We start from the raw sequence: 23703 nt of genomic DNA, 5'->3' as shown, positions 1-23703 counted from the left end.
GTATTCAACAAACAGAAACTACTACTGCTGCAGGTCTGTCAATCACTAACGAGTTAGAAAGAGAAACAGTAAGAGTCAGTCATCAATAATTTGCTCTGCCTCATCAGTCTTTAATGATGGCTAAGTTCTGCTTTGGGCGTTCCTAGAATTGTGTATGACAGGCTTGTCACCACCAGCTTGTTTAAATCACTATTGTACAGTATAGGCAGAGACGTGAACTAGATGGACGAAGGACTGAGGATGACTATGAAACCTTCAAACATTTTTAATTGTTTAGGGCTCAGTTCTCATCCAGTCCTGCATGGCTGTGCAGGAGAGTAAAGGGATCTCAGGCCACCCTGCAGGGCTCACTCATCATAAATCCAGACCTGAGGGAACAGTAAGGCCCATAGACATGATGTTGCCCCCTGCAAGGTAGTGCATGGGGGGCGAGAAGAGCCCTCAACCTGCATCCTTTATATACCAGCCAGCAACCTTGTTGGTTCTGAAAATGGGCCAACCCAATCAACTTCCCCTGCCTCCAACTGGGTGCAAAGCAGGAGGTCTGGAGGAACTGTGATTCAGAGGCTGTTTCTGACTCTCGGATCCTTTCTGGAGCTATTTCCTCACGCTGGGCTGAGAGTCAACTCTCGGCCTAGCCTTTATTGTTTCCCCCAGTAACTGTTTCATTTACCTGGGACTGGTGTGTTGGTGGTGGTGAGATTGACTTTTCTCTATAACCTGGTGTTTCCAAATGACCATTCAAGAACCGTGGCCCTTTCAAAGATTTCTGGACAGTTCTTCTCTCTACCTCCAAGCCTAAAATTACAGCCAAATTTCATACCATCATTCCTCTATCATGCACTTCAGAAAAACATGGGATTTGGTTAACATTATGCCACATGTTATCCCCGGACCACATCCCAATATCTAAGAACAGTTCTAGCTGTTTTGGAAAAGGTTATTTGGCAAGCAGTTTTCTGGTAGTGGAAATCTATCAACAAGTTCCTCACTAAAGAAGTGTTTCCTTTTGCATTTTCCCCTAATTTAAAATAAAAAAATAAAAAAAATAAAATTTCTCCTAAAACCTCCATCCAAAAGTAAATTAGTGAGCGATGGCTTTAGGATCTTATGCTTGTAAGCAGGCTCAGTTATCATAGCTATGTAACAATCAGCTTTATTTATAGCATGAATAAAAGCTGAATTAAGTTTTCATTTTTGCCTTGTGGTGAAATCCTGCACTCCTTATGCAGGCAAAACTTTGCAGACTCTCGACACAATTGCATCTAAGACATCTGAAACTCTAATTAACTTAAATGTTTGTAGTGTTGTTGTGGCTGTGTTTTGTCCCCGGATATGAGAGAGACAGGACAGGTGAGGTGATAACTATTATTGGACCAACTTCTGTTGGTGGACAGTACAAACTTTCGAGCTTCAAAGAGCTCTTCTTCAGGTCTGGGAAAGGTAACCAGAGTGTCTAAGTTTAATACAAGTTGGGACAGACTGCTAAGCATAAGCACGTGTGAACTCACAGAGAATGCTTGGGCTCTGAGATATCTGTGAGATTATCTGCAGTTTCCTGCAGAGAACAGAAAAATACACTTCTACCAACTACTTTCAATGGGGTTAAGGTCCAATTTGGCTTTAATGCAGTCATACCTTGAAACTCTTGGGCTGTATCATTCCAGCTGGATTTGCTTTTCACATTGACTCCTTTCTTTTTTAATTTTGTGACTGTCAGTCCACCTTCCAGTTCCTACAAATACAAAGATTATCTGTCTAGAATCACACATGCACATTCCTTAGAACACTGAATTCAAACATGTGCCCGTGCTCGGTCTAGTCATCACTCACCTCAATTATTGTCGCCTCATCTCCTTTTCTTCCCTGATGATAATATCATTCCCCTTCAGTATGTCTTAGGCTATGTCTACACTACAGCGCTATTGTAAGGTCTCCCGTGTAGCTGCTCCATGCTGACGGGAGAGAGGTCTCCCGTTGGCATAATTAAACCACCCCCATAATTAAACCACCATAGCTATGTTAGCAAGAGAACGTGTCCTGCTGCCATAGCACTGTCCACACCAGTGCTTTTGTCAATGAAATGTCTGTCGGTCAGGAGGTGTTTTTTTCACACCCCTGACCGACAAAAGTTTTACCAGCCAAAGTGCCTGTGTAGACAGAGCCTAAAACACAGATGCTAAAACGATCATCCTTCCTCATCATTGAGACCATTTCATTCCCCCATTCAAGTCTTTGCAGTATTGTTCCCTTACCCTAACTACATGGAAACTCCCCTGAAGGGACTTAAGAGGTGTCCAGGTCTGTGGGTTGGGAACGGAAAGGTACGGAAGGAGGAGGGTTGTCACTGCACTACCAGACCACCCTCACAGTATACATTTCTTCCTAACCAATGAGATTTGTACCCCGTGGAGATAGTAAATGGGTGCAATCCCAGCATGTGGTGGAGTGCAAGAACTACAGTAGTGCCAGGCTGTCGCACGTGGTGGTGGTGTACAAGTGGGACCAGATTTCTTGTACACATTTCCCCCTTGCACACCCAAGCAGCAGGGCACAACCAGGCTCTGAGTAAGAATTTCAAGATTTGGCCCTTTCTGGACTTCTCATTTTCAGAGGGTGAATTTTTCTAATGAGAACAGAACAATCCCAGAGAAAACATTCCGGGACACGTTGAAGTGTTATTTCCAAAAGGGAGTCTCTGTATAAGCCTGTCAGTTAAACACAACATTCCCCGAGCAGGGTGAATGGCAAATGTTGTAAGTTACTAGCAGCTGAAACAAAACCATTCTTGCATAACGTCAGCCGCTCATTAGTAAAAGAGATGGATTACAATTGTTTTAATTGGCTGTCCCAATAAAGAACCAACCATTTGAACTTTCATAGATTTCAATACCAGAAAAGGTTAAAAACAACAAAGATGGGCAGATAAAGAAATACAAGTAATGAAACTCGACAGCTACCTGGATTGTGTCTCTCTGTAATATAATACAAAATGTTATGGTCAAACAGGGATTTATCATTGCTGTAACTTGCCTGGTTGGAGAGGTCTTTCAGAAAATTCTCATCATTATCTTCAGCAGCAAATAGTATGTTTGGTGGCTCGTATTCTACCAGAAATACCTTTGTTACAATGGCACTCTCCCTGCAGTCTCTGAAAGTTAATAATCAAAAGGCTACAGATAGCTATAGCACAAAATTATGGGTATTAGTAGAAAGGAAATCAGTGGTGAAAATGGGTCTTTTATTGAAACGCCTCTTGCTAGCCAGACTACTATTTCAGCAAGCTGCCATGATCCCGCCATACGCCCAATCAATCAATGCTTTTAAAAAACGATGGAAATTCTATGTGTGATGAAAAATTACCAGTTAAAAATGATGAAAATATGGATAATTTTAATACCTGGTTCCCTTTTACATAAGATATTCCTGATATACCTTAATCCATGTCCTCCTTCTGTCCCTACTACTGTACAACTCACTTGCGGGGGGGCGGGGGAAAGGTGATAATGCCACAGGGAATGGGAGCACTTGCCTCCAAAACTGAGCCACATTCAGCTTGCCATTCCATACCATTCATTATATGTCCTTGCTAACATTTGATACCACAGACATTCACTGTCCATGCCATTCATTTAGCATGGGATGAAGGAGCTGAGAATGTGTCTTTTCACAACCACAGCAATTAAAAAAAAAAAGTATGGTCTGTACAGTGATACCAAGAACTATATATAAGCCTTGATTCTGCAAGTCCTTGCACAGGGAATGCAAGGTAGTTTCACTCCAGGGCAAGTATGAGCAAAGGCAACATATGATTGCCAGTAAAGGAACAATAGGCACAGTCCTCCAACTGGAGTGGAAGTCTCCATTCCCTTGGAAATGGGAGAGGGCAGAGAGTGAGCGTGTGTGATGTGACTGGGTTTAAATGTGAAGTTTTGTTACTAGTCAGAAGACACTTGATGGCCTTGAAGGAGGATCAAGTCCCCTGTTTCTCCCTGTCCTACCCCTCACATTTTACCTTGCTCTTATACATGCAACGCTGCACCTGAGCCATGGAGGATCAAGTCCTCATTGTTGGTTCAATATCCACTGAGCATATTGCTAGAAAGTTAATGCACATTTTTATAAATTTACTGTATATCTGTGAATCACTGGATACTTTGACATCGCATTGGTATCCCTGGCAGTTTTACCTGTCAGCCTAAAACACAGGAAGTATACTACTATCTCCTAATGAGCATAACTAGTAAGAGAGCCCTTAGGGTGGAGTTCTAAGAGCTGCATAATCAGCACTCTCCCTCCCTCTCAACTGACTAAGCATGTCACTGATAGGTCAGGCTGAAGTCTGGGAAGGGGGAGTTCCGAGAATGCTCCCATACCCACATATGCTGCATGACAGAATATTGTACCATTGTCATATCATGTGATTGATTTCTAATGTTATGAGGCAGTACGATCTAGGAATGACCATGGAACAACTACATTCTAACCCTAGCTCTGCCACTAACTCACAGCATGGTGTGGGGCAAAGCTCTGATGCGAGTGGTATAAGGGCCTAGAAAGATAGAGACAGGAGCAGTGGAGTCTATTTCCCTATCTGTAAAATGGGAATAATAATATGTGCCTACCTTACAGTGTCATTGTGAGAATGTGTTAATCTTTATAAAGTGATCTTATTATTTTATAATAATAATTTACTTTGATTGTAAAAATGTACTTATGTTGTTAGCTCTTCAGGGCAAAAACTATCTTTTTGTTATGCATTTGTAGCATACCTAGTGCAATTGTTCCCCGATCCATGGTTGGGGCAATACAAGTAATTACTATATAATAATAATAATAATAAATGTTCTGGCATAGAAGATACTGATGTCCATACAGAGGAATACATGAATACTACTTTGATTGTAAGCTCTTTGGAGTAGGGGCTGTCTTTTTGTTCTGTGTTTATACAGTGCCTTACACAATGGAGTCCTGGCCCATGACTGGGACTCCTAGGCACTACAGTAATGCAAATAAAATTACAATAATTATAATGCAAGATAGACAGTTGCTACTTACTTGGTGACTGCCAAAGCTTTTACTGTTATTTTCCCATCAGGTAATGTGATGGGTCCCTTATATTTAAAAGTGTTACATTCTCCATAGCCAGGTCTCCTAAAGAGTTCTGGCTTACTTCCATCTAAAGTGTAATAGATAGTAACATCAGGAGTATCTGAAAGACACAAATAAGATAATTACCAAAACAGTATTAGGGCTGTGCAAAAATAATCCCCACTCCTGCAAATGCTTACACATATGCTTAATTTACACACATGAGAAAAATTAAGGATGTGAGTAAGGGATTGCAAGATTGGGGCCATAATGTGTGCTTTGTTTTTTTCCCTCTCTCTCCTCACAAAATTTGGTGACAAAATAATCACAATTTCATTACAAGCCATTCATCTTCACACATACAAGTTGCAAAAAGGGTAAGTGAAAATATGCACAGGGTCTACATGTGGCACATTCTGATAAGAAAAATGATCATGGTTGAAAAATAAAAGTTGGAATTTCAAAACTGAGACTCTTGCTAACAGATAGGACCTTTTGAGTGAAAATGACCCCTGCTATTTTCAAGTAACAGTTTTGCAAAATCACAACAAAACACAAAATCATCAGATTCTAAGGTTTTCCTATTTGGTTGTGAATATGGAACAGACATAATAGCACAGAAATATAAGGCCCTGATCCTGCAAACACTGACACATTTGAGTTAAGTTACACACGAGTAGTCCTATTAGCTTCAGTGCAACTAGTCACATTAATGAAGTTAAGCACATGCATGTTTTCAGGATAGATGTAAAGGGTTAATTTATGCAAGGTACTTATGAAAATGGGTACTCATCAAAATCACAATAAAATGTGAATGCAAAAGGTGAGAGTCAAATTACAGACTAAAAAGAACAAGGTTTATAGTACAGCTTTAAAGCTGTTGTTTATACCTGATTTTATTTCTACATGTGTATTTGTGTCTATTTCATGTTTAGCCTTTCCTGGCAGAGGGAGTCGAAGTGGTATAATTTGAGGCACTGACACTGAACCAGCCGTCATTTTTCTTTGTAGTGATCTGAAAAAATAGCATGTGTTTCTTTTAAAACATAAGAGTGAAGCAGAAATGAATCTTCATGCAACTCCACACCTCTATTCCACCTCCCTGAAAAAAGAGAACATTAGATGCAGTAACTTGTTAATCCTTATAACAACAACATTCTTATCTGTTTTGCTGTCCACTGAAAATTTTTTCCTATTGAACCAATCTGAGCATGCTAAGAGCTAATCAAAATTTTGACTAGTTCTGCAACTCTGGAATTTTGGCCAGAGTGTGAGACAAGTACCACAACTTTCATTCCAATCTGATCTTCATTGCATGAGTTTGATTGATCTCCGCATACACAGCTAAAACCAGCTTTGCCAAGGTCAGCCCTGTCCACGAGGTGTCAGCGATACATGCCACCGGAGCTGAGTGACAGTTCATGAGATAATCATGAAGAGTGTTGGCCTTGTTTATAATAGATGTGGCTCCATCCACCTAATATCTCATGCAGGAGAGGACTAAAATAAGGCACTCTCTGCTATTCCAGAGTGGTGTCTCGCCTGCCATATACTATATTAAGACAAATGATGCTGAATATGATTTTGGCATGATTTACAATGGCCAGCTCTGTGTCATCGAACTTAATTGCGGACAACTGTGCTTAGAGATGATAAAAATGTATAATATAGGCAAGCCCCTAGTGTATGTCTTGGTGGTCATGTTCACAGCCAAATACATTGTCTACACTAGCAAGTTCTGGTTTTACAATCAACTTTCCAACCCCACAACATGTCTGTAACATCCCACACATTCGCACACAAAACTACTATCCATTCTGCACAGATGTTCAATCATTCATGTGAACACTGGGATTACACTTGTTCTGATCAAGGGTAACTATAGTGTCAGTCTGCAGTATTGTATTGCCTGTACAGATAGCAAGCACTGGTATAGCAATTTCAGCAGTGCCATTACTCCTCCCACCAGAAATGCCATGGTGCAGCACATTTGCCAGAATCTGCCACCTCTAGGGCAGGATTAAAAGATGACAGAAATCATTCAGATTGGTTTTCTACACCCTCAGGTGGCCAGCTGACCACACCGGTTTATTTGAATAGCTGATTGTTTCTTATGCACCTGCGGGAGGCAGAACCAAAATTTGTAATTCTGTTGGTGCGCAGAGTAGGTTCTCTCACCGCATTCAGACTAAATGCCAAAGCCGGGCACCCACCCCTGCACTCCTGGCTCTGGTTGTTCTACACGCCCCCCACCCCCCCGCCTCGGACTCCGGACCCCCCCAAACTGCTCCCGCCCCACTCCGGGCTCTGGATCCCGCCGCCGGCATCCGGCTCTGGACCCGCCCCCTCCCGCAACTGCGCCCGTCACTCCGGTCTCTGGACCTCGCCCCCATCAGGCTCCTCCCGCCCCCCCCCAAAAAAAACTGCTCCTGCCCCACTCCGGGCTCTGGATCCCTCCGCCCCGCATCAGGCTCCTGCCCCGGGCTCTGGACCCCCCCCCCCAACTGCTCCCGTCCCACCCCGGGCTCAGGACCGGCTCCCGCCCCGCCTCACCCCGGGGCTCCGGACCCCCCACCCCCGGCTCCACTCGCCCCCCACGCGGCTCCCTCCCCGTTACTCACCCGGCTCCCCCGTTACCAGAGACGCTGTAACCCGCGCAAGAAGGCGGCCCCGGATTGGTCTGCCTCCTGCTGCTCCATAGCAACCGGGGCTCCTTCGCGACGTCATCTCTCCGCGCCGCGGCGCTGAGGGACCTGGCTGGGGTTTGCGCCGCCGGGGTAGTGGATTAACCCGCCTCGCTGCGGGCTGCCCCCTCCCGTCACACACGCCCGGGCCCCGGCTGCCATGGCCGAGGTGAAGGTGAAGCCGGAGGTCCCGGACCCGCTGGAGATAGAGAACAGGTGCGGCTGAGGGGCCGGGGCCGGTCTGGTCTGTCTGGGTGGGGGTGAGGGTGAGGGGTGCGGGCCCCCAGCGCAGGGGCCTGGGGCAGCGCTGGGGGGCGGTAGGGGGTTGGGCAGAGATGGGGGCAGGGCTGGAGCGCAGCTGGGGTTTGGTTTGGGGTGCGGTGGGGTGGAGCGGGCCTGAGAGGGGCCGTGGGTTGTGTCTGTGGGTTGTGACCTGACTCTGCTCCTCCTCTTCTCGCCTCCAGGATCATTGAGCTCTGCCACCAGTTCCCTCACGGCATCACCGACCAAGTGATCCAGAATGACATGCCCCACATGGAGCCCCAGCAGCGGGCCATGGCTATCAACAGGCTGCTCTCCGTGGTAGGGTCACCTCCCCATCCGTGCAGCCAGTTATGCGCTGCTGAAGGGATCTCACAGCCCTTTCATATGCATGAACTCCGTGGACTTCATCAGCCATTACTAGCGTAGAGCAGCTGCAGAGTTGGGCCTTGTGTATTAATCTTCTGGGATCTAGCAAAGCAATACGAGTGTGTTTCTGTTAAGGACTGTCTCTGCATCTTAAACCTCATTGGTATTGTTCTGTAATATAGGGATAACCTGAAAGGGCAGGGGCGGGGGAAGCTCAGTGGTTTGAGCATTGGCCTGCTAAACCCAGGGTTGTGAGTTCAATCCTTGAGGAGGCCACTTAGGGATCTGGGGCAAAAATTGGTCCTGCTAGTGAAGGCAGGGGGCTGGACTCGATGACCTTTCAAGGTCCCTTCCAGTTCTAGGAGATTGGTATACCTCCAATTATTACCTATTTACCTACCATTATTGAATCCTGTTGTCTGCTTTTAGAGGGAGGATGACATCCTGGCCTCATGGAAGTCAAATGAAGTTTCATCATTGACTACAGTGGGGCCAGGATTTCACCCAGTGTTTACTAGATTCTAGCTTTTAGGTCAAAGTGTATGGGATTATCTCATCTTTTGATTGACTGTAGTTTAATTGCATTTATTATTATAAGGCACATCTGACCAATATAACTGAGTGCCATTCATATGCGAGAATGGAACCAACCAACATATTTTCTTGCATTTCTCTACAGTAGCCAACTCAGCTTCCTTGAGAGGATTTGAAGTGATGATTAACAATTTAGTAGACTGTCAGGAAAGTCCAAGCCTTGCTGTTATAGTTAAAGCCTTAATAACAAGGCATCTTGAATCTTGCTCTAAAAGTGACCAGGCCTGAATCCTGATATAGATGTGTATGTCAGAATTGAATTCCAGATGCAAGAGGCCACCACTGAGAATACTCCGCACTCATCTCTCACATGCATCACCCTTGGGATAAATAGCAAGTGTTCCCTCTGAGCAAAGTTATGTGGCGTATGAAAAGAGCATTCTTTGAGATAACTGGGAGCCTGGACTATTTAGGGTTTCTGCCTGTAAATTAATTGGCAGGCAATGTAGAATATGATGCACTGGTATAGTATGCTTCCATCTGTTTGCCATACCTACAAAGGTAGATCTTAAAAGTTAGCCCAAGCTAGACCATGTTGCACTTGTCCTGCCTTGAGGTAACAGACATAGGTAATCATGGCAAAGCCTGCATCTGAGGGGGATGGTCACCATCTCTTGACCAGCTGAAGATGAAATAAAGTATTGTATGGGAGTCCGGGAGTGATAAGGAGGAGAATCTAGCAGCATCCTGAGAATGTGAATTATTCTGACAGTAGGGGGTAAATGCAACTGAAGGAACTGTCACAATTTTTACTGCAGTTTAGAATGCTTTCTCATACAATATGACATCCCCTCCATCTTATCTGAGCTGATCCTAAGTAATATTTTTTTACACTGACTTGTGTTTTCAAGCTAACTGTTGGCTATGTAAATGAGCAATTTAAAAAAATGATTCAATGGACATGTTACTGCAGGCTGAGAGAGCTGCATGTTGGAGCTTTACATCCTTGGTGCAGTGTTGGAAGAGGAAAGAGTAGTTTTCTATATTTTAGTTAATGACGTGTGGCAGGAAGAGGCCAGGAGCAATGTCAATATTCTCTAGCAGCTGGATGATAAATAGACAGAATATTTCCTGAGCAGAGCTATCTAAAATGTCCTGGTGTTTCCAAAGGATGAAAATGTATTTTGGTCTGGGTTTTTTTGTTGTTTAGGCAAAATTAAATGAGATTTAATGTTTAAAGGGTAAATGTCAAGCTCTTATAATAGTATTTGTGTCTGTCTCTTTCAGGGACAGCTAGACCTTCTCAGGAGCAACACTGGTCTTCTCTACAGGATCAAAGAGTCTCAAAATGCTGGGTAAGCTTTCTTTTGTTGAAGGGACAGTTCTCATGCACTCTCCCAGTGCAGTCGTGGTGATGGTAGCAATCATCAAGTGTTATTCACCCATTCATTCCAAGATGGCACATTTACTTGCTTTGGGCCCCCATCTTGTAAATGCTGTTGGAGGTCATGCTTCCCACTGTGAATAGTTGCATTGAAGTGGGATTATGTGGTGTTGGAAAACTATTGCAGGTAGTAAAGCCCCCCATCAGGTGATCTGATCCATGCAGGCAGACCTGTATGCTCAAGTGGAGTCCCACTGAAGTCATTGGGGCTCTGCTGTGGGTCCAGGGGTCTGCCTGGATGGAGCAGAGTGCAAGATCAGGCCCTTAATTTGTAACAGTCATCCAACCCTGAGTATATTGCTCTATATACTAAATGGGGTTTTTATTTGGTTCATAAAATGTGCTTTTATAAAACTGAATAAAGATGTACTCTGTTTGCTTCAAAGAAGGAAAATCCCCCAAACCTAACAGTCCTCCTCACTCCACTGCACCCCTCAAATGCGCACACATCTAATCCACTCTCAAATGCTTCAAAAAAGAGATGATGTGGCCTGGAGCTTAGCAGAATCAGGCTTTCTTAGACCAGTGGGGAAAGCAAACTTCAGAGGTGAGAGCACTTTACTGCACCTTCCCAGATGTTTCATCCAGAGGCTGCTTATTTTGAGTATAATTTCATTCAGGATTGAGCTACTGCAGTTGTAGGTGAGCAATTGGTGGTCGTGCTAGTGGTGGGAAAACCAGAGCAGCGCACCAACAAAATGCTAACAGTTTCTATGGCTGACTTGACATGACATGGAAGAAATGACAAAAGCTGTCTGCAGTTCCTTGTTATTACAATAACCAGCTAGTGCCAGCTAGTTTCTTTTTGTGTAATTGAATTCATTTTATAGTTTTGCTTTCCACAGTTTAAAACAAATCTAGTTTACTTCTATCCTGCTGGACAGTCACAATAACTAACACCTGTCCCTTTTGTGATCTGTCCTTTACAGTAAAATGAAGGGATCTGACAATCAAGAGAAGCTGGTCTATCAAATTATAGAGGATGCAGCCAACAAAGGTGACTTATTCAAGGACTGTTTTAATTTTATTCTTGACCTGTGCTAGCTCCGTTGCTTAGTATGGATTTGGGGGAAACGGTGTGTACTATTTCTTAATACTCAAGAATTAAAGGCATGGTAATATACAAGCAAAGCATTACTATAGCTTCATTACTCTAGTTGTTTTCAAAGCATCTGTTTGAGGTATTACATGCTTAACTAATCACTCAAAATAAACAAGTAAAGTATCAGTATCCACATTAGGACTTTAGTCAATTTCTCTCCCAGCCCCTTCTGTGACTAGAAAGTACAGATTCCCTATAAAATATCCTCCCCGCCAGACTGTTTCATATCCCAAACTCTCTGAGAGAGCCTAGGAAAACAGATGAGCCTTGCAGAATATGAAGGCCAACAAATTGGTCTTCTGTTAGACTGAAGAGTGAAGGGATGAGAGTTCCAGAACCAAGGGCCCCCTCAGACAAAATGGTTTCCCCATTTTTTGGTCAAGTCTATTGACAAAATAGAATTCACCTGTATGAGCTCTCAGAGCAGGCAAGTTCTTGTTATAACAACTGTAGGGAGATGTTTGAATAATACGCTACACAGTGCATCCTATTTAGGTAGTGTTCAAGCAACACTGTGATGTGAATTCTGATTCGGAAAGGAACAGCTCGGGCCTTGGCTTGAACATAAGAACAAATGTAATGTGCCTGAGACTTGTAATGCTCTGTTCATATTCATTTGAATTCGGCTTTCCTTTTTTTCATTTTAAACAGGTATTTGGAGCCGAGATATTAGATACAAAAGTAATCTACCTTTAACAGAGATCAACAAGATACTGAAAAACTTGGAGAGCAAGAAACTTATTAAAGCTGTTAAGTCTGTGGCAGTGAGTAATCTGTAGTTTTAAATACTTGAAATACTGTATATACTGCAAAGTATGTTTGTTAGAGCAGGTGACGGGCAGTGAAGAAACTTGGGTTATTCTCCCAGCTACGTCACTGACTCTCTGTGATCTTGGGAAGATCACTTAACATCTCTGTACCTCAGTTTGCTCCTCTATAAAATGGAGACAATATTTGAATTACGTTGTAAATCACTGACAGTCTCCTATATAGGGCACTATCTAAGTGCAAATATTAGAGAAGAGTAGAGGTGCAATAACTTTAGCAAAGAGTTGCTGGCATCATTTATTCAAAACAGTAGGAATCACAGTAACCCTTATAACAATTGTCTCTTCTGCTGTTACAGTTGCACTGCTTAGGCCAAACTAAAACTTCTGTGCTCTGCTCTTTCCAGACTCTCCCACAGCCAAAATGTTCTTTGGACATAATTTCTCTTAAGTGGGGGAGAGTTTTTAACCTGCTGCTGATTATAGCTGTGATTCAGGAAAGCATTCCTATTTGGGACAGACTTCAAAGACATGCCTAAGTGCTTTCCTGAATCAAAGTCTATACTAATAACATGACTTCAATGGAGTTGAAAAAGCATCTGACCCAGTTTATAAAGACTTGATTTGGAATATGTAAAGCACTGATGAAATGGCTTTGTGAAGTGTATTCATCCTTCATTTATTGCAGAAGCCAGGGGCTTTATTGCGGCTGCTGCATGTTCTGAGCTTTTTTCATCTCTTGTCGTAGTTGTTAATGAAGCTTCAGAAATGCTCATGTTAAAATGTGTTTATTAGGCACTTGTGTTTTAGTGCAGTGTTGCTGCAGCCATGTCAGTCCCAGGATGTTCAAGAGACAAGGTGGGTTAGGTAATATCTTTTACTGGACTAACTTTTGTTGGTGAGAGAGACGCTTTCGAGCTACACGGAGCTCTTCTTCAGGTCTGTGACTGAAGAAGCAGCTCTGTGTATCTTGAAAGCTTCTCTCTTTCAGCAACAGAAGTTAGTCCTGTAAAAGATATTACATAACCCACCTTGTCTTTCTAACTTGTATTTAGTGTAATAAAACCCTTTGTTCACCATCCTATTCATAGTACTGAATTCATGTTCACCAGAAGCTTGGGTACTGCTTATTGCCTACAGCATAATACATTGCTCTGGAATTACCAGAGCAAGACTTATAATTTACGGCTAAACATACATGTTTATATTTAAAAATCTTAAGATTAACTTCTCCAATTTAAAGATGCCATTGTATAACTTGAAAAGTCAACCCTCTGAAGTTTCATAGCCCCACTATATTGTATGTGTAAAGTTACCCAACTCTGTATTTCATCTCAGACAATGTCCTGTTGCAGCTGCCATGAGTCAAAAAGCAGAACGAGAGTCCTTTCCACAAAATGAGTAAACTCTCAGAAGTGATTTTAAAATGCAAGTTGATTTAACTGGGAAATGTTTATGGCGGGCCACAACTGCTGGTTTTGGCTATGTCTAGTGCTAGTTCTGTATTAAATCATTTTTAAAGCCGTTTCTCATCCCCTTTAGACTAGGTCATCAGTCATGTTTAATTGTCATGCTATTATAGGAGGGGTTGCTGAACCGCATTCTGACCTAAAGGAGGGTCAAAATCAGGCTCGAAACTTGGAAAGACATCAGATAACGGGCTAAATTCAGACCTTTTGCAACTTCATTGAAATGAAGTTGTAGCAGTTCACACCCTAGCGTGAATCTGTCCCATTTTCTTTAAAGCCCTTTATCTCTGATGTGTAGTTTTGTTTACCTTTTCCAACCCTGCTCCATAAAACAAGTTTGAGAGTCAGAATCCAAAAGTACTACCTCCTTTTTAACCCAGGTATTCTTGGAGTGCAAATAGTGCTGCTAATGGTTTGATGCAGCTATGCACTTCCCATGTTTCAGGGCACATGGCAGTGCATGGATTGCTCCTATGCTTGTTTAAATTAAATTTTCCTTTCATGGAAGATTTTCAGCTATTAAAAAAAACTGTGTGTATTGTTCAATAGGCCTCAAAGAAGAAGGTGTACATGTTATATAATCTGCAGCCTGACCGGTCCGTAACTGGAGGGGCCTGGTACAGCGACCAAGACTTCGAATCTGAATTTGTGGAGGTGTTAAACCAACAGTGTTGTAAATTCTTACAGACTAAGGTGAGGGATTGCTACAGATTAACCCATCTTTGATTGTTTTTACAAGTAATTGCTTTTCCTTAAACTGGTGGAAGAAAAGTTTGTATATAGTAGTAAATATAAAAATAGGTGGACTTTGTTATGTAGTTGCTGGACCATAATTCTTCATTTGGCATTTTTCTAATTTCTAATTTTCTAATTTAATTGCTACTGCAAATGTATGCAATGGATCATTCACCTTAATAAACCCATAATTTGTATCTTTTTAAAAGAAAAAAAGCATCATTCCCCCAGATTCATATCTCAAACAACAAATTAGCAAAGGTCAACTTTCCCATACTGCCTCAGTTGTGCAAAAAATTGTTGGCCCTGATTATTGTGAACTCTGCCGGGAAAGTGGTACTCCTTATCCATTCTCCAGGGAAAGCTCAACCTCCATTCTCTGAGTCCTAGTCCAATCGTGGCAATTTCCCTTTCCCTCCAAAATATACATTACAGGCCGCTAGCTATGGCTGCGGTTTTTCCATAGTCAGGAAACTCAGAATGATGGTCCCTGCGTTCTAACTCCTCAGGTCAATGTACTGTTTCATGTTACTGTATATAGTGTTAACTTGTAATTTGCCACTTACTGTTCATTGTGCAATATGGGATTATTCCATTTGTTGACAATCATCTGCTTAAAACTTTTTTCTATCGGGGGCCATTGACTCACAGAAAAAATCAATTGCAGGCCACACACAGTCCTGGGGGAAGGGGGCTGCGGAGGCTTGGGGCTTTCCCTAGGGTTGCCAACTTTCTAATTGCACAAAACTGAACACCCTGCCCCTTCTCTGAGGCCCCGCCCCACTCTCACTCCAGCCCCCCTCCCTCAGTGGCTCACTCATTTTCACTGGGCTGGGGCAGGGTGTTGGAGTGGGGGTCAGGGTGAGGGCTCCAGCTAGAGGTGCGGGACCAAAAATGAGGGGTTCAGAGCATGGGAGGGGGCTCTGGGATGGAGACAGGCGGTTTGGAGTGTGGGAGCAGGCTCAGGGCTGGGGCAGGAGTTTGGGTTGTGGGCCCTAGCCAGATGGCACTTACTTCAGGCAGCTCCCAGTTGGCAGCGCAGCAGGCCTAAAAGGAAGCTCCCTGTCCTGGCTCTGCTCCGCTCCTGGAAGCGGCTGGTGTGTGCGGCCCCTAGGCAGAGGCGTAGCCAGGTGGCTCTGTGCAGTGTGCGTTGCAGGCACCAACCCTGCAGCTCCCATTGGCCAGGGGCTGCAGGGATATGCCGGTCACTTCCAGGAGCTGCGTGGAGCCAGGACAGGCAGGGAGCCTGCCTTAGCCCTGCTGTGCTGCTGACTGGACTTTTAATGGCCTGGCAACCCTCGTTTTCCCCCACAGTCCAGATGAAATTAAGCAGGGGGACAGATTCCCACCCCTGGCTTAAAACATGGCAGAGATTGTCTGTCTGAAAATTGCCTCTGCAGTGGCTTAAAAGCAGCCTGTTGTATACCTAGAGACGTTCTCTTCACAGGGAGCACTGACTGCGTGTGTCACACTCTCCCCTCCATCCTTCCCCAGGCAGAAGCAGCTCATGACAGCAAACAGAACCCTATGATACAGAGAAACAGTTCCTTTGCATCATCCCATGAGGTGTGGAAATACATTTGCGAGCTGGGCATCAGTAAGGTCAGAATGGCGTTTAACTTACCACCTTTCAAATTGCTGCCGAATGACTATCATTCAGAATTGGACCCTAAGGCCTAGTTTTGACTTGATGCATCAATGTTCACATATTGGTCTCTTATATTGTAGTGTGTATGGAGTAGGCAGTTAGTGCTGCATTACATTATTGAGCTGATATAGGCTGGGATTTCCAAAGGCACCTAAGGGAATTAGGTATCCAATGCCCAGTCAATGTGAATTGGGACCCATTTTCTTTTGGCAATCCCAGCTACAGGGAATTTTATAATTGCTCTGTTAGAATTTCCCTATGAACATAAACTGAAATTCTTGAAGTCAGCTAGGAATTTAGCCACACAATTTTTATGGGAGATGCGTGACAAATTCCTAGCTGTCTTCAAAAACCTCCACCATAATACGTAAGAGCAAGAAAACAGCCATAGGTTTCCTGTTAAGTAAAGATCTGTCACAGTCCTGGTCAAGCTCCCCCTGCTGGACACTCACCAGGCTGCTGTGTTTGGACTCGGCTGGAGCCATGTGCTCGAAAGCTCCCCTTGCTCACTGGGTAGGCTCTGGTTTAGCTGGTCTCTCTGGCTGTGGCCTCTATGGCACCCTTCCTGGGTGCAGACTGTCTGGTGTCCTTTCTGGAAGTGGGACCCTATGGCCCTGCTGTCCTGGCCCTAGGACTGGTGCTGACCCCCAAGATATCTCAGTAGCTTTAGTACGTCCATTCCCAGAGCTTTCGCCTTGTGAACACTCTGATTTACAGTTGTCACCTTCAGGGATACATGATCGTTGAAACGACCAGACACGGACTTTGTAAAAGGACTTCTAAAAATATCACTCTGCTTTAGATAGCATGGAATATACAGATCCATAACAACAACAAATGCCTGTGTGCCATTCCCTGCCTCAGTTTCCTCACCACTCTTGAGAGTTCTATGGGATTTGGATCAGTGTCTCTTCAGGGTCCAAGTGCTGTCTGTTGAACTGCAATCCTCCAGCCCAAGGCTTCTCCAAATCATGGTGTGTGTGTGTCTCTCTCTCTCCCCTTCAGTCAGTGTCCTGCAGCTCCAGCTGATCTGACAGTCAACAAGGTTCCCTCTAGCTCAGGGATCGGCAACCTTTCAGCAGTGCTGTGCCGAGTCTTCATTTAGTCACTCTAATTTAAGGTTTCACGTGCCAGTAATACATTTTAACATTTTTAGATCTTTCTATAAGTCTATAATATATAACTAAACTATTGTTGTATGTAAAGTAAATAAGGTTTTAAAAATGTTTAAGAAGCTTCATTTAAAATTAAATTAAAACGCAGAGCCCTCTGGACACGTGGCCAGGACCCGGGCACTGTGAGTGCCACTGAAAATCAGCTCACGTGCTGCCTTCGGCACCCGTGCTATAGGTTGCCTACTCCTGCTGTAGCTCATGACACCTGGCCCTTCATTCCTCTGTCTTTCTCTAAGTCCTTCTTCAACTTCTCACCCTTTGTGTTTTTAAGCTCCTGCCCTGATACCTCTCTTTGTCCCCTTTCTGGGGATTTTCCACTCCTTAAAACCTTAACTGTATGCAGACAAATGAGAAAAGCTGTTTCCCTGAGGAGACAGCCATCCTGTTCTGTTTGGGTAAGATTATATTCAGGTTTTGATGGTCTCTAAAGGCCATCCTGTTCAGAAATAGACACTTGGCACTCCTCCCTGTTTCCTTAGAGGCAAGAACATCGTAATGATGATCATAAGGGTTAAACATTATGATTGACCATAGTTCATAATCTCAAACAGAATTCATAAACTGTACTTAGATTTCCCAAATCATCATAGAATTATTGGAATGTATCTGAATTATTGCAGCCACTTGAAGATTATGGGGAAATCCTACTTGGAAAAGCTATCTGAAAGCCCAGCATTATTTTAAAAGAACTGTAAGAAAAACGGTAAAAATCTGTCTTTGCTCTCCTCTTTTCTGCATAACTGTAGTGGTTCAGTGAATTACGTGCCTGTATCAAGGCTACACCAGACCTCTAAAGTCTTAGCAATGATGGATGAATGTCATCATTAAATAAATAAGAGTTTATTTTCCTTTCTGTGGGAGTTATTGCTACACCTTTTCTCTAGTTGTTACCAATAGTTTTTATTTTTTTACAAAATTGCCTTTAGGTCGAATTGTCAATGGAGGATATCGAAACTATTTTAAACACACTAATATATGATGGAAAGGTGGAGATGACCATCATTGCCGCAAAAGAAGGGACAGTTGGAAGTGTGGATGGACACATGAAATTGTACAGAGCTGTCAGTCCTATCATCCAACCCACTGGGTTAATCCGAACACCCTGTGGACTCTGCCCAGTAAGTTACTTACTGTGTATATGGAGGAAGAAATACATACAAATGTACACTGGGGTCTGGCAAACATTTAGTCACGTGTTTAACGTTACACACAGGAGTAGTCCCATTGACTTCAAAAAGTCAGCGGAGGTCAAAAATGCCTTGGCTATGGAGTAAATAAAAGACTGATACTTTTATTTAGCCCATGATGTTTCCTATTTACACATTGCATCTCATCCCTTGATTGCATGGTAAAAGGACACTGTCAAGTCAAACGTGCTCCAAAATGTTTTTATACAGAAATGTCTGGGAGATCTAAGACCAGTAGAAACTGTTTTAATAATTTTTTGTTTTGTTTGTTTTTAATTCCAATGGGAAGCTCAAGCCCCAGCTGAGTGACAACCCAAACATTGTTGCATTGTTATAATGCTGGGAACCAAAAAGTGACACTACCTGGTTTACTTTCACTGTCCAAGATGAGAACTACAAAAAGCCTTACAGTAAAAAAGCAGAAATAAACAGTAAATGCTTCTAAAACTCTTTAGCTGTAATAATCGAAGGCGTTGAAAACGTGACTAGGAAATGTTTTCAAACCAGGGTTTTAACCGGACAATGTCCATTTAGCTTCTTTCTGGCCCCTCTCTCATTTTTAATATCTTTACCCTCAGCCAACTCATTTATTGGTATAATGTGTGAATGGAGTTTTTACCACGGGCTTTTTGTATTGATGTAATGATTTCTTGCACATCAAAGCACCAGCCTAGCTGTTGATTATTCCTGCTCTTCGCAATGGCACTGTGGTCTTGTCTGATGGATAGGGAACTGAATGGAGAGTCATCAAACGGGTTCTAATCTCAGTGCTTTTCCTCTGTTGTATGCCTTTGGGCAAGTTATTTCACCTATCTTTACCCCTTTGTCTGCTAACTTATAAACTATCCAAGGCTGGGACAGTCAATGGGGCCCTGATCCTGAGTGGGGCCTCTGGTGCTAGTGTAATATAAGTAATAATCTCTATCAGGATTGGGATTAGATCCCATGATCTCCTGGATCCCAGTTTTGTGTTCATTCTACCCCTCCGTGGAGCAAGCATTTCAGTGTTTTACTTCCAATTGTGAGGAAGTCTACTTACATCTGCTTTCATTTTACCACAGGTCTTTGATGACTGCCATGAAGGTGGTGAGATTTCTCCATCAAACTGCATTTATATGACAGAGTGGCTAGAATTCTGATGGCAAGATAAGAAGCATGGATTGTACCCACTCTTTGCAGCCTACCTTCATGAACCAGTTTGCTTTTTAATCGTGGACTTGTTTTTTTGTGAGCGACTTCAGGACATGGCATTTATTTGTTTTAATTACATGCAGAGAAGCAACACATTGGTTTGTTAGCAGTCCTGATAATGGACCAAAAGTGATGGGCTACTTGAGGTCAAGTGATTGATGGCAACCTATCCCCATTCTCGCTCAAACAGGAAGGCATGGTGACTTGACAGACATGACAAAAGGACTGGGATGTAATAGAAAATCTTGGAGGGTTATGTATAGCTCTGTACTCTATGTTATATTTTAAACATGAGAAAATAAGTCGCTAGCTCTGATGTTTACAAAGAATTCCAATGTTCAAAGCAGTAATATTGAGCAGAGAGCGCAGTCCTAAAGGCAGCACCGTACTCCAGTAGTAACAAAAGTCTGGTTGGAGACAGATGTTGCATAACATAGGCTCTGAGCACATTGGCAAGCATCACTCATTGATTCTTCCTTCTCCTCCAGTGTTTTAAATAAAACGCTATTTGAATATCATTGGGTATATTTGGTTTTTGTTTTCTTCATTACTTCTATTACAGTAGGACAATGGAACAGACTGCCTTGGGAGGTTGTGGAAGCTTCTTCGCTGGAGGTTTTCAAAAGGAGGCTGGATCGCCATCTGCCTTGGATGATTTAGACACAACAAATCCTGCACCTTGACTGGGGGTTAGACTACATGATTCTTGCAGTCCGCTGTATCCCTACAGTTCTACAGTAGAACCTGGCTGTGGGTACCCAGAACTGAGGGTCATTTAAGATTTTCATTTCACTCAACAAACAGCCAGAGAGATAATTTGTTAATCATTGTCAGTGCATTTTGGGGATTAAAATCACATAACAGAGAGATAAAGCAAAGTCTTTGACTAGAATTTTTAAAAATCTCCACAGTCTAGTCTTACAGGTAGGAGAGTGTATTTCACATCGCTGGTTTACCATGGTTTAATGTAAAATCACGCCCTCCAGAAATGTACACACATCCTTTAGCAAAGGCTTCTCCGTGGGATTAGATAGAACTAGAAATAAGATAAGCTCTTTTCCTTCGCCAATGACACCCATTGCAAATGATCCAGCTCTTCACCCAAATCACGAACGAACAATTGGGAGACCCATGGAATACTCACAATTGGCCAGCTATTCAGTAAAGAAACTTTCCTAACTTACTTAGAGATGTTGTAATTGTTTTGTTTCTGATATTTACATAGGGGTGAGGGAGATAAGGGCGCAGATGATGTTCTCATCGATCCTTTCGGTCAAGGGGAAGGGGCCCAGGCATAGACATTAACATCCTGATGGTGACCACCTAGATGATGATGCCAGGATGACTGGCTTCCTTGACCACAAGATACTGTTCGGAGAAGGACTGCTGAACAAAGATGGAGTCCACCTCTCAAGGAAAGGGAAGAATATCTTTGGATGCAGACCTGCTAATCTAGTGGGGCAGCAGACAAAAGCCCACAGGTGAGTCTGTAACATGGAGACCTGGGTGAAGGGTTGGAATCTGGGAGGAACATGGGCAATCAAAGCTGGGACAAAGGAGAGTCTAGAGGGGAAATCCAATGAACATCTTAAAGGTCTGTATACTAATGCAAGAAGGGGATTAAACAGGAAGAACTAGAAATACTAGTGAATAATCACAATTATGACGAAGTTGGTATCACAGAGATTTGCTGGCATAATTCACATGACTAGAATATTGGTTTAGAAGGGTACAGCTTGTTGAGGAAGGACAGGCAGGGGGAAAATGGTATATAAAGATATACAAGGCACTTGCAGTGAGGCCGAGACAGAAGTGGGAGGCAGAGCTATTGAAAGTCACTGGGGCATGATAAAAGGGGGTAAAAAACAAGTCATGGTATCATTGGGGAGGAGGGATAGCTCAGTGGTTTGAGCATTGGCTTGTTAAACCCAGGGTTGTGAGTTCAATCCTTGAGGGGGCCATTTGGGGATTGATCTGGGGATTGGTCCTGCTTTGAGCAGGGGGTTGGACAAGATGACCTCCTGAGGTCCCTTCCAACTCTGATATTCTGTGATTGTAAGGGTCTACTATAGACCACCTAACCAGGAAGGAGAGATAGATGAGGCTTTTATTAAACTAACAAAATCACCCAAAGCACCAGACTTGGTGAGAATGGGGGACTTCAACTACCCCGATATCTGTTGGGAAAATAATACAGCAGGGCACAGATTATCCAACAAGTGTGTTTTTTATTACAGAAGGTGGAGAAAGCGAGTAGGGAAGAGGCGGTTCTAGATTTGATTCTGACAAATAGGGAAGAACTGGTTGAGAATTTGAAAGTGGAAGGCAGTAACTCAGAGAGTTGGTAGATAAGATCCTGTGGCAAGCAAGTCAATTGCACAAATACGACGTGGGAAATGACTACCTAGGAAGGAGTATTGCGGAAACAGATCTGGAGGTTAGAGTGGATCACAAACTAAATATGAGTCAACAGTGTAAAAACATGCAAAAAAAAAATCATTCTGGGCTTTATTAGGAGGAGTGCAAGCAAGACACAGGAAGCAATTCTTCCACTCTACTCTGCACTGATAAGGCCTCTGCTGGAGAAAACATAACCTAGGAGGAAAGATTGAAAAACCTGGGTTGGTTTAATCTGGAGAAGAGAAAACTCGGGGTGGGTCGGGGGGGAGAGGTGGTATGTTCCCCTCCTCCTATCTTCAAATATATAAAAGGTTGTTATAAAGAGGAGGGTGACAGTGTTCTTATCCACTGAGGATAGGCAAGAAGTAATGGGATTAAATTGCACAATGGACAGTTTAGGTTGGACATTAGGAAAAAACTTCCTAACTGTCAGGGTGGTTAAGCACTGGAATAAATTACCTAGGGTGGTTGTGGAATCTCCACCACTGGGGGTTTTTAAGGATAGGTTGGACAAACACCTGTCAGGGATGGTCTAGATAATACTTAGCCTTGCTTCAGTGCAGGGGACTGGATTAGCTTTGCAGCAAAACTGCTGTAGTGTCAATGTACATAAATTAATCCCCCTCTCCAAGAGGTGGTAGCTAGCTTGATGGAAGATTTCTTCCACTGACACATCTGCATCTACACAGGGTATTAGGTCGATTTAAACTACGGTGCCCAGGGTGTGAAATTTTTCCCAGCCCTGAACAATGTAACAAGGTTGATCTAATTTTTAAGAGTAGATCAGATCACAATTGCAGCACTGCATCTTTTAATCGTAATTTCAAGAGGAGCCAGTTTCCAGGCAGATGAGCTGTGACATAGTGGAGGGATGCCTGTCTTTCTCAGACTAATTAGCCCTCACCTCGGGGTGTTGAGAGGATAATAGGAATGCTGATTCAGGAAACTGGAGCTACTCTAATCCTTGCTTGAGGATCCACTGTCTACTCAAAGAAAGATCATTAGCATTAAGGTACAAGGGAGAGAATGTCTTCTTTTTGTTCTGTTTGTGCAGCACCTAGCACAATGGGGTCTAGTGAGTAGGGCAATGAAAGGGGAGTCATATGACTTCCAGCTTGTCACTTCTGCTATGTGCGTTTGTGCAAGTTATTTCACCTTTCTGTACCCCTTTGTCTTGTCTACTCAGGTTAACTCTCCAAGCCAAGGTACATTGTGAATGACCAGTGGAGTCCTAGTCTGAGACTGGGGCTCCTGCAATGGATGTTTTTTTTCAAACTAGAGTTAAAAACTGATTTGCAGGGAAATAAGTACCAGAAGCTGAAATTTCAGCATATTCGTGTTACATGTGCAATATTATGGATGGATGGCACTGGAAATAAGAGAGACCTCCTGGTATGTGAATGTATTTGGGAAGTCTTAGAGCACATCACCTAGGAAGAACTGGTTTATTAAGCACGTCAAGTTGGCATCTGTCTACCCGGATCTCCAAACTGCCTAGCACAATGGGGCCCTGATTCTCATGGGAACCCTGGGGTGCTACTAATTTTATTTTACTGTCTCTGAAATCAAACTCCTGCTGGGTGTAGTGAAAATGTGTTTCAGTAAATAAATGAGGAATAAGCTTTCTATCGTTTGGGCCTTTCTGA

General features: G+C 43.2%; 2 protein-coding genes across 6 annotated transcripts in view; one reads left to right on the top strand and one right to left on the bottom strand.

The window, feature by feature from the left end:
- The window catches only part of DZANK1 (double zinc ribbon and ankyrin repeat domains 1), a 32334-nt gene extending 24538 nt beyond the window's left edge, over nt 1-7796 (bottom strand). For 3 of the 5 annotated variants that reach the window (XM_039528652.1, XM_039528655.1, XM_039528656.1), the window contains exons 1-6: nt 7713-7796; nt 5982-6106; nt 5059-5212; nt 3034-3151; nt 1639-1735; nt 674-798 (exon numbers count right to left, since the gene is read on the bottom strand). In XM_039528652.1, the coding sequence (XP_039384586.1) occupies nt 674-798; nt 1639-1735; nt 3034-3151; nt 5059-5212; nt 5982-6090 (603 nt within the window). In that variant the 5' untranslated portion in view covers nt 6091-6106; nt 7713-7796. Of the gene's footprint in view, nt 1-673; nt 799-1638; nt 1736-3033; nt 3152-5058; nt 5213-5981; nt 6107-7210; nt 7319-7644; nt 7664-7712 lie in introns of those variants that run through there. The other 2 variants (XM_039528654.1, XM_039528653.1) reach the window with 2 other exon arrangements.
- Nucleotides 7797-7813: 17 nt separating this feature from the next.
- On the top strand, nt 7814-20175 carry POLR3F (RNA polymerase III subunit F). Its single transcript, XM_039528657.1, has 9 exons — nt 7814-7991; nt 8240-8357; nt 10227-10294; nt 11313-11380; nt 12137-12249; nt 14271-14414; nt 15951-16058; nt 18206-18397; nt 19528-20175. Exons 1-9 carry the CDS (start codon nt 7936-7938, stop codon nt 19603-19605), a joined length of 945 nt encoding a protein of 314 aa, XP_039384591.1. The 5' UTR covers nt 7814-7935; the 3' UTR covers nt 19606-20175.
- Nucleotides 20176-23703: the final 3528 nt, after the last annotated feature.

This window comes from Mauremys reevesii, linkage group 3 (genome assembly GCF_016161935.1).
Source record: "Mauremys reevesii isolate NIE-2019 linkage group 3, ASM1616193v1, whole genome shotgun sequence".
In the NCBI taxonomy this organism is placed as follows: Eukaryota; Metazoa; Chordata; order Testudines; family Geoemydidae; genus Mauremys; species Mauremys reevesii.
The sequence above is the reverse complement of the archived record's forward strand: the minus strand, read 5'-3'. Positions and strand labels throughout refer to the sequence as shown.

Bases quoted from the DNA above. Each gene is read 5' to 3' on its own strand.
- POLR3F (XM_039528657.1), top strand. From the start codon at position 7,936: ATGGCCGAGGTGAAGGTGAAGCCGGAGGTCCCGGACCCGCTGGAGATA. The intron at 12,250-14,270 runs GTGAGTAATCTG...ATTGTTCAATAG, and splicing joins AAGCTGTTAAGTCTGTGGCA to GCCTCAAAGAAGAAGGTGTA. The intron at 14,415-15,950 runs GTGAGGGATTGC...ATCCTTCCCCAG, and splicing joins GTAAATTCTTACAGACTAAG to GCAGAAGCAGCTCATGACAG.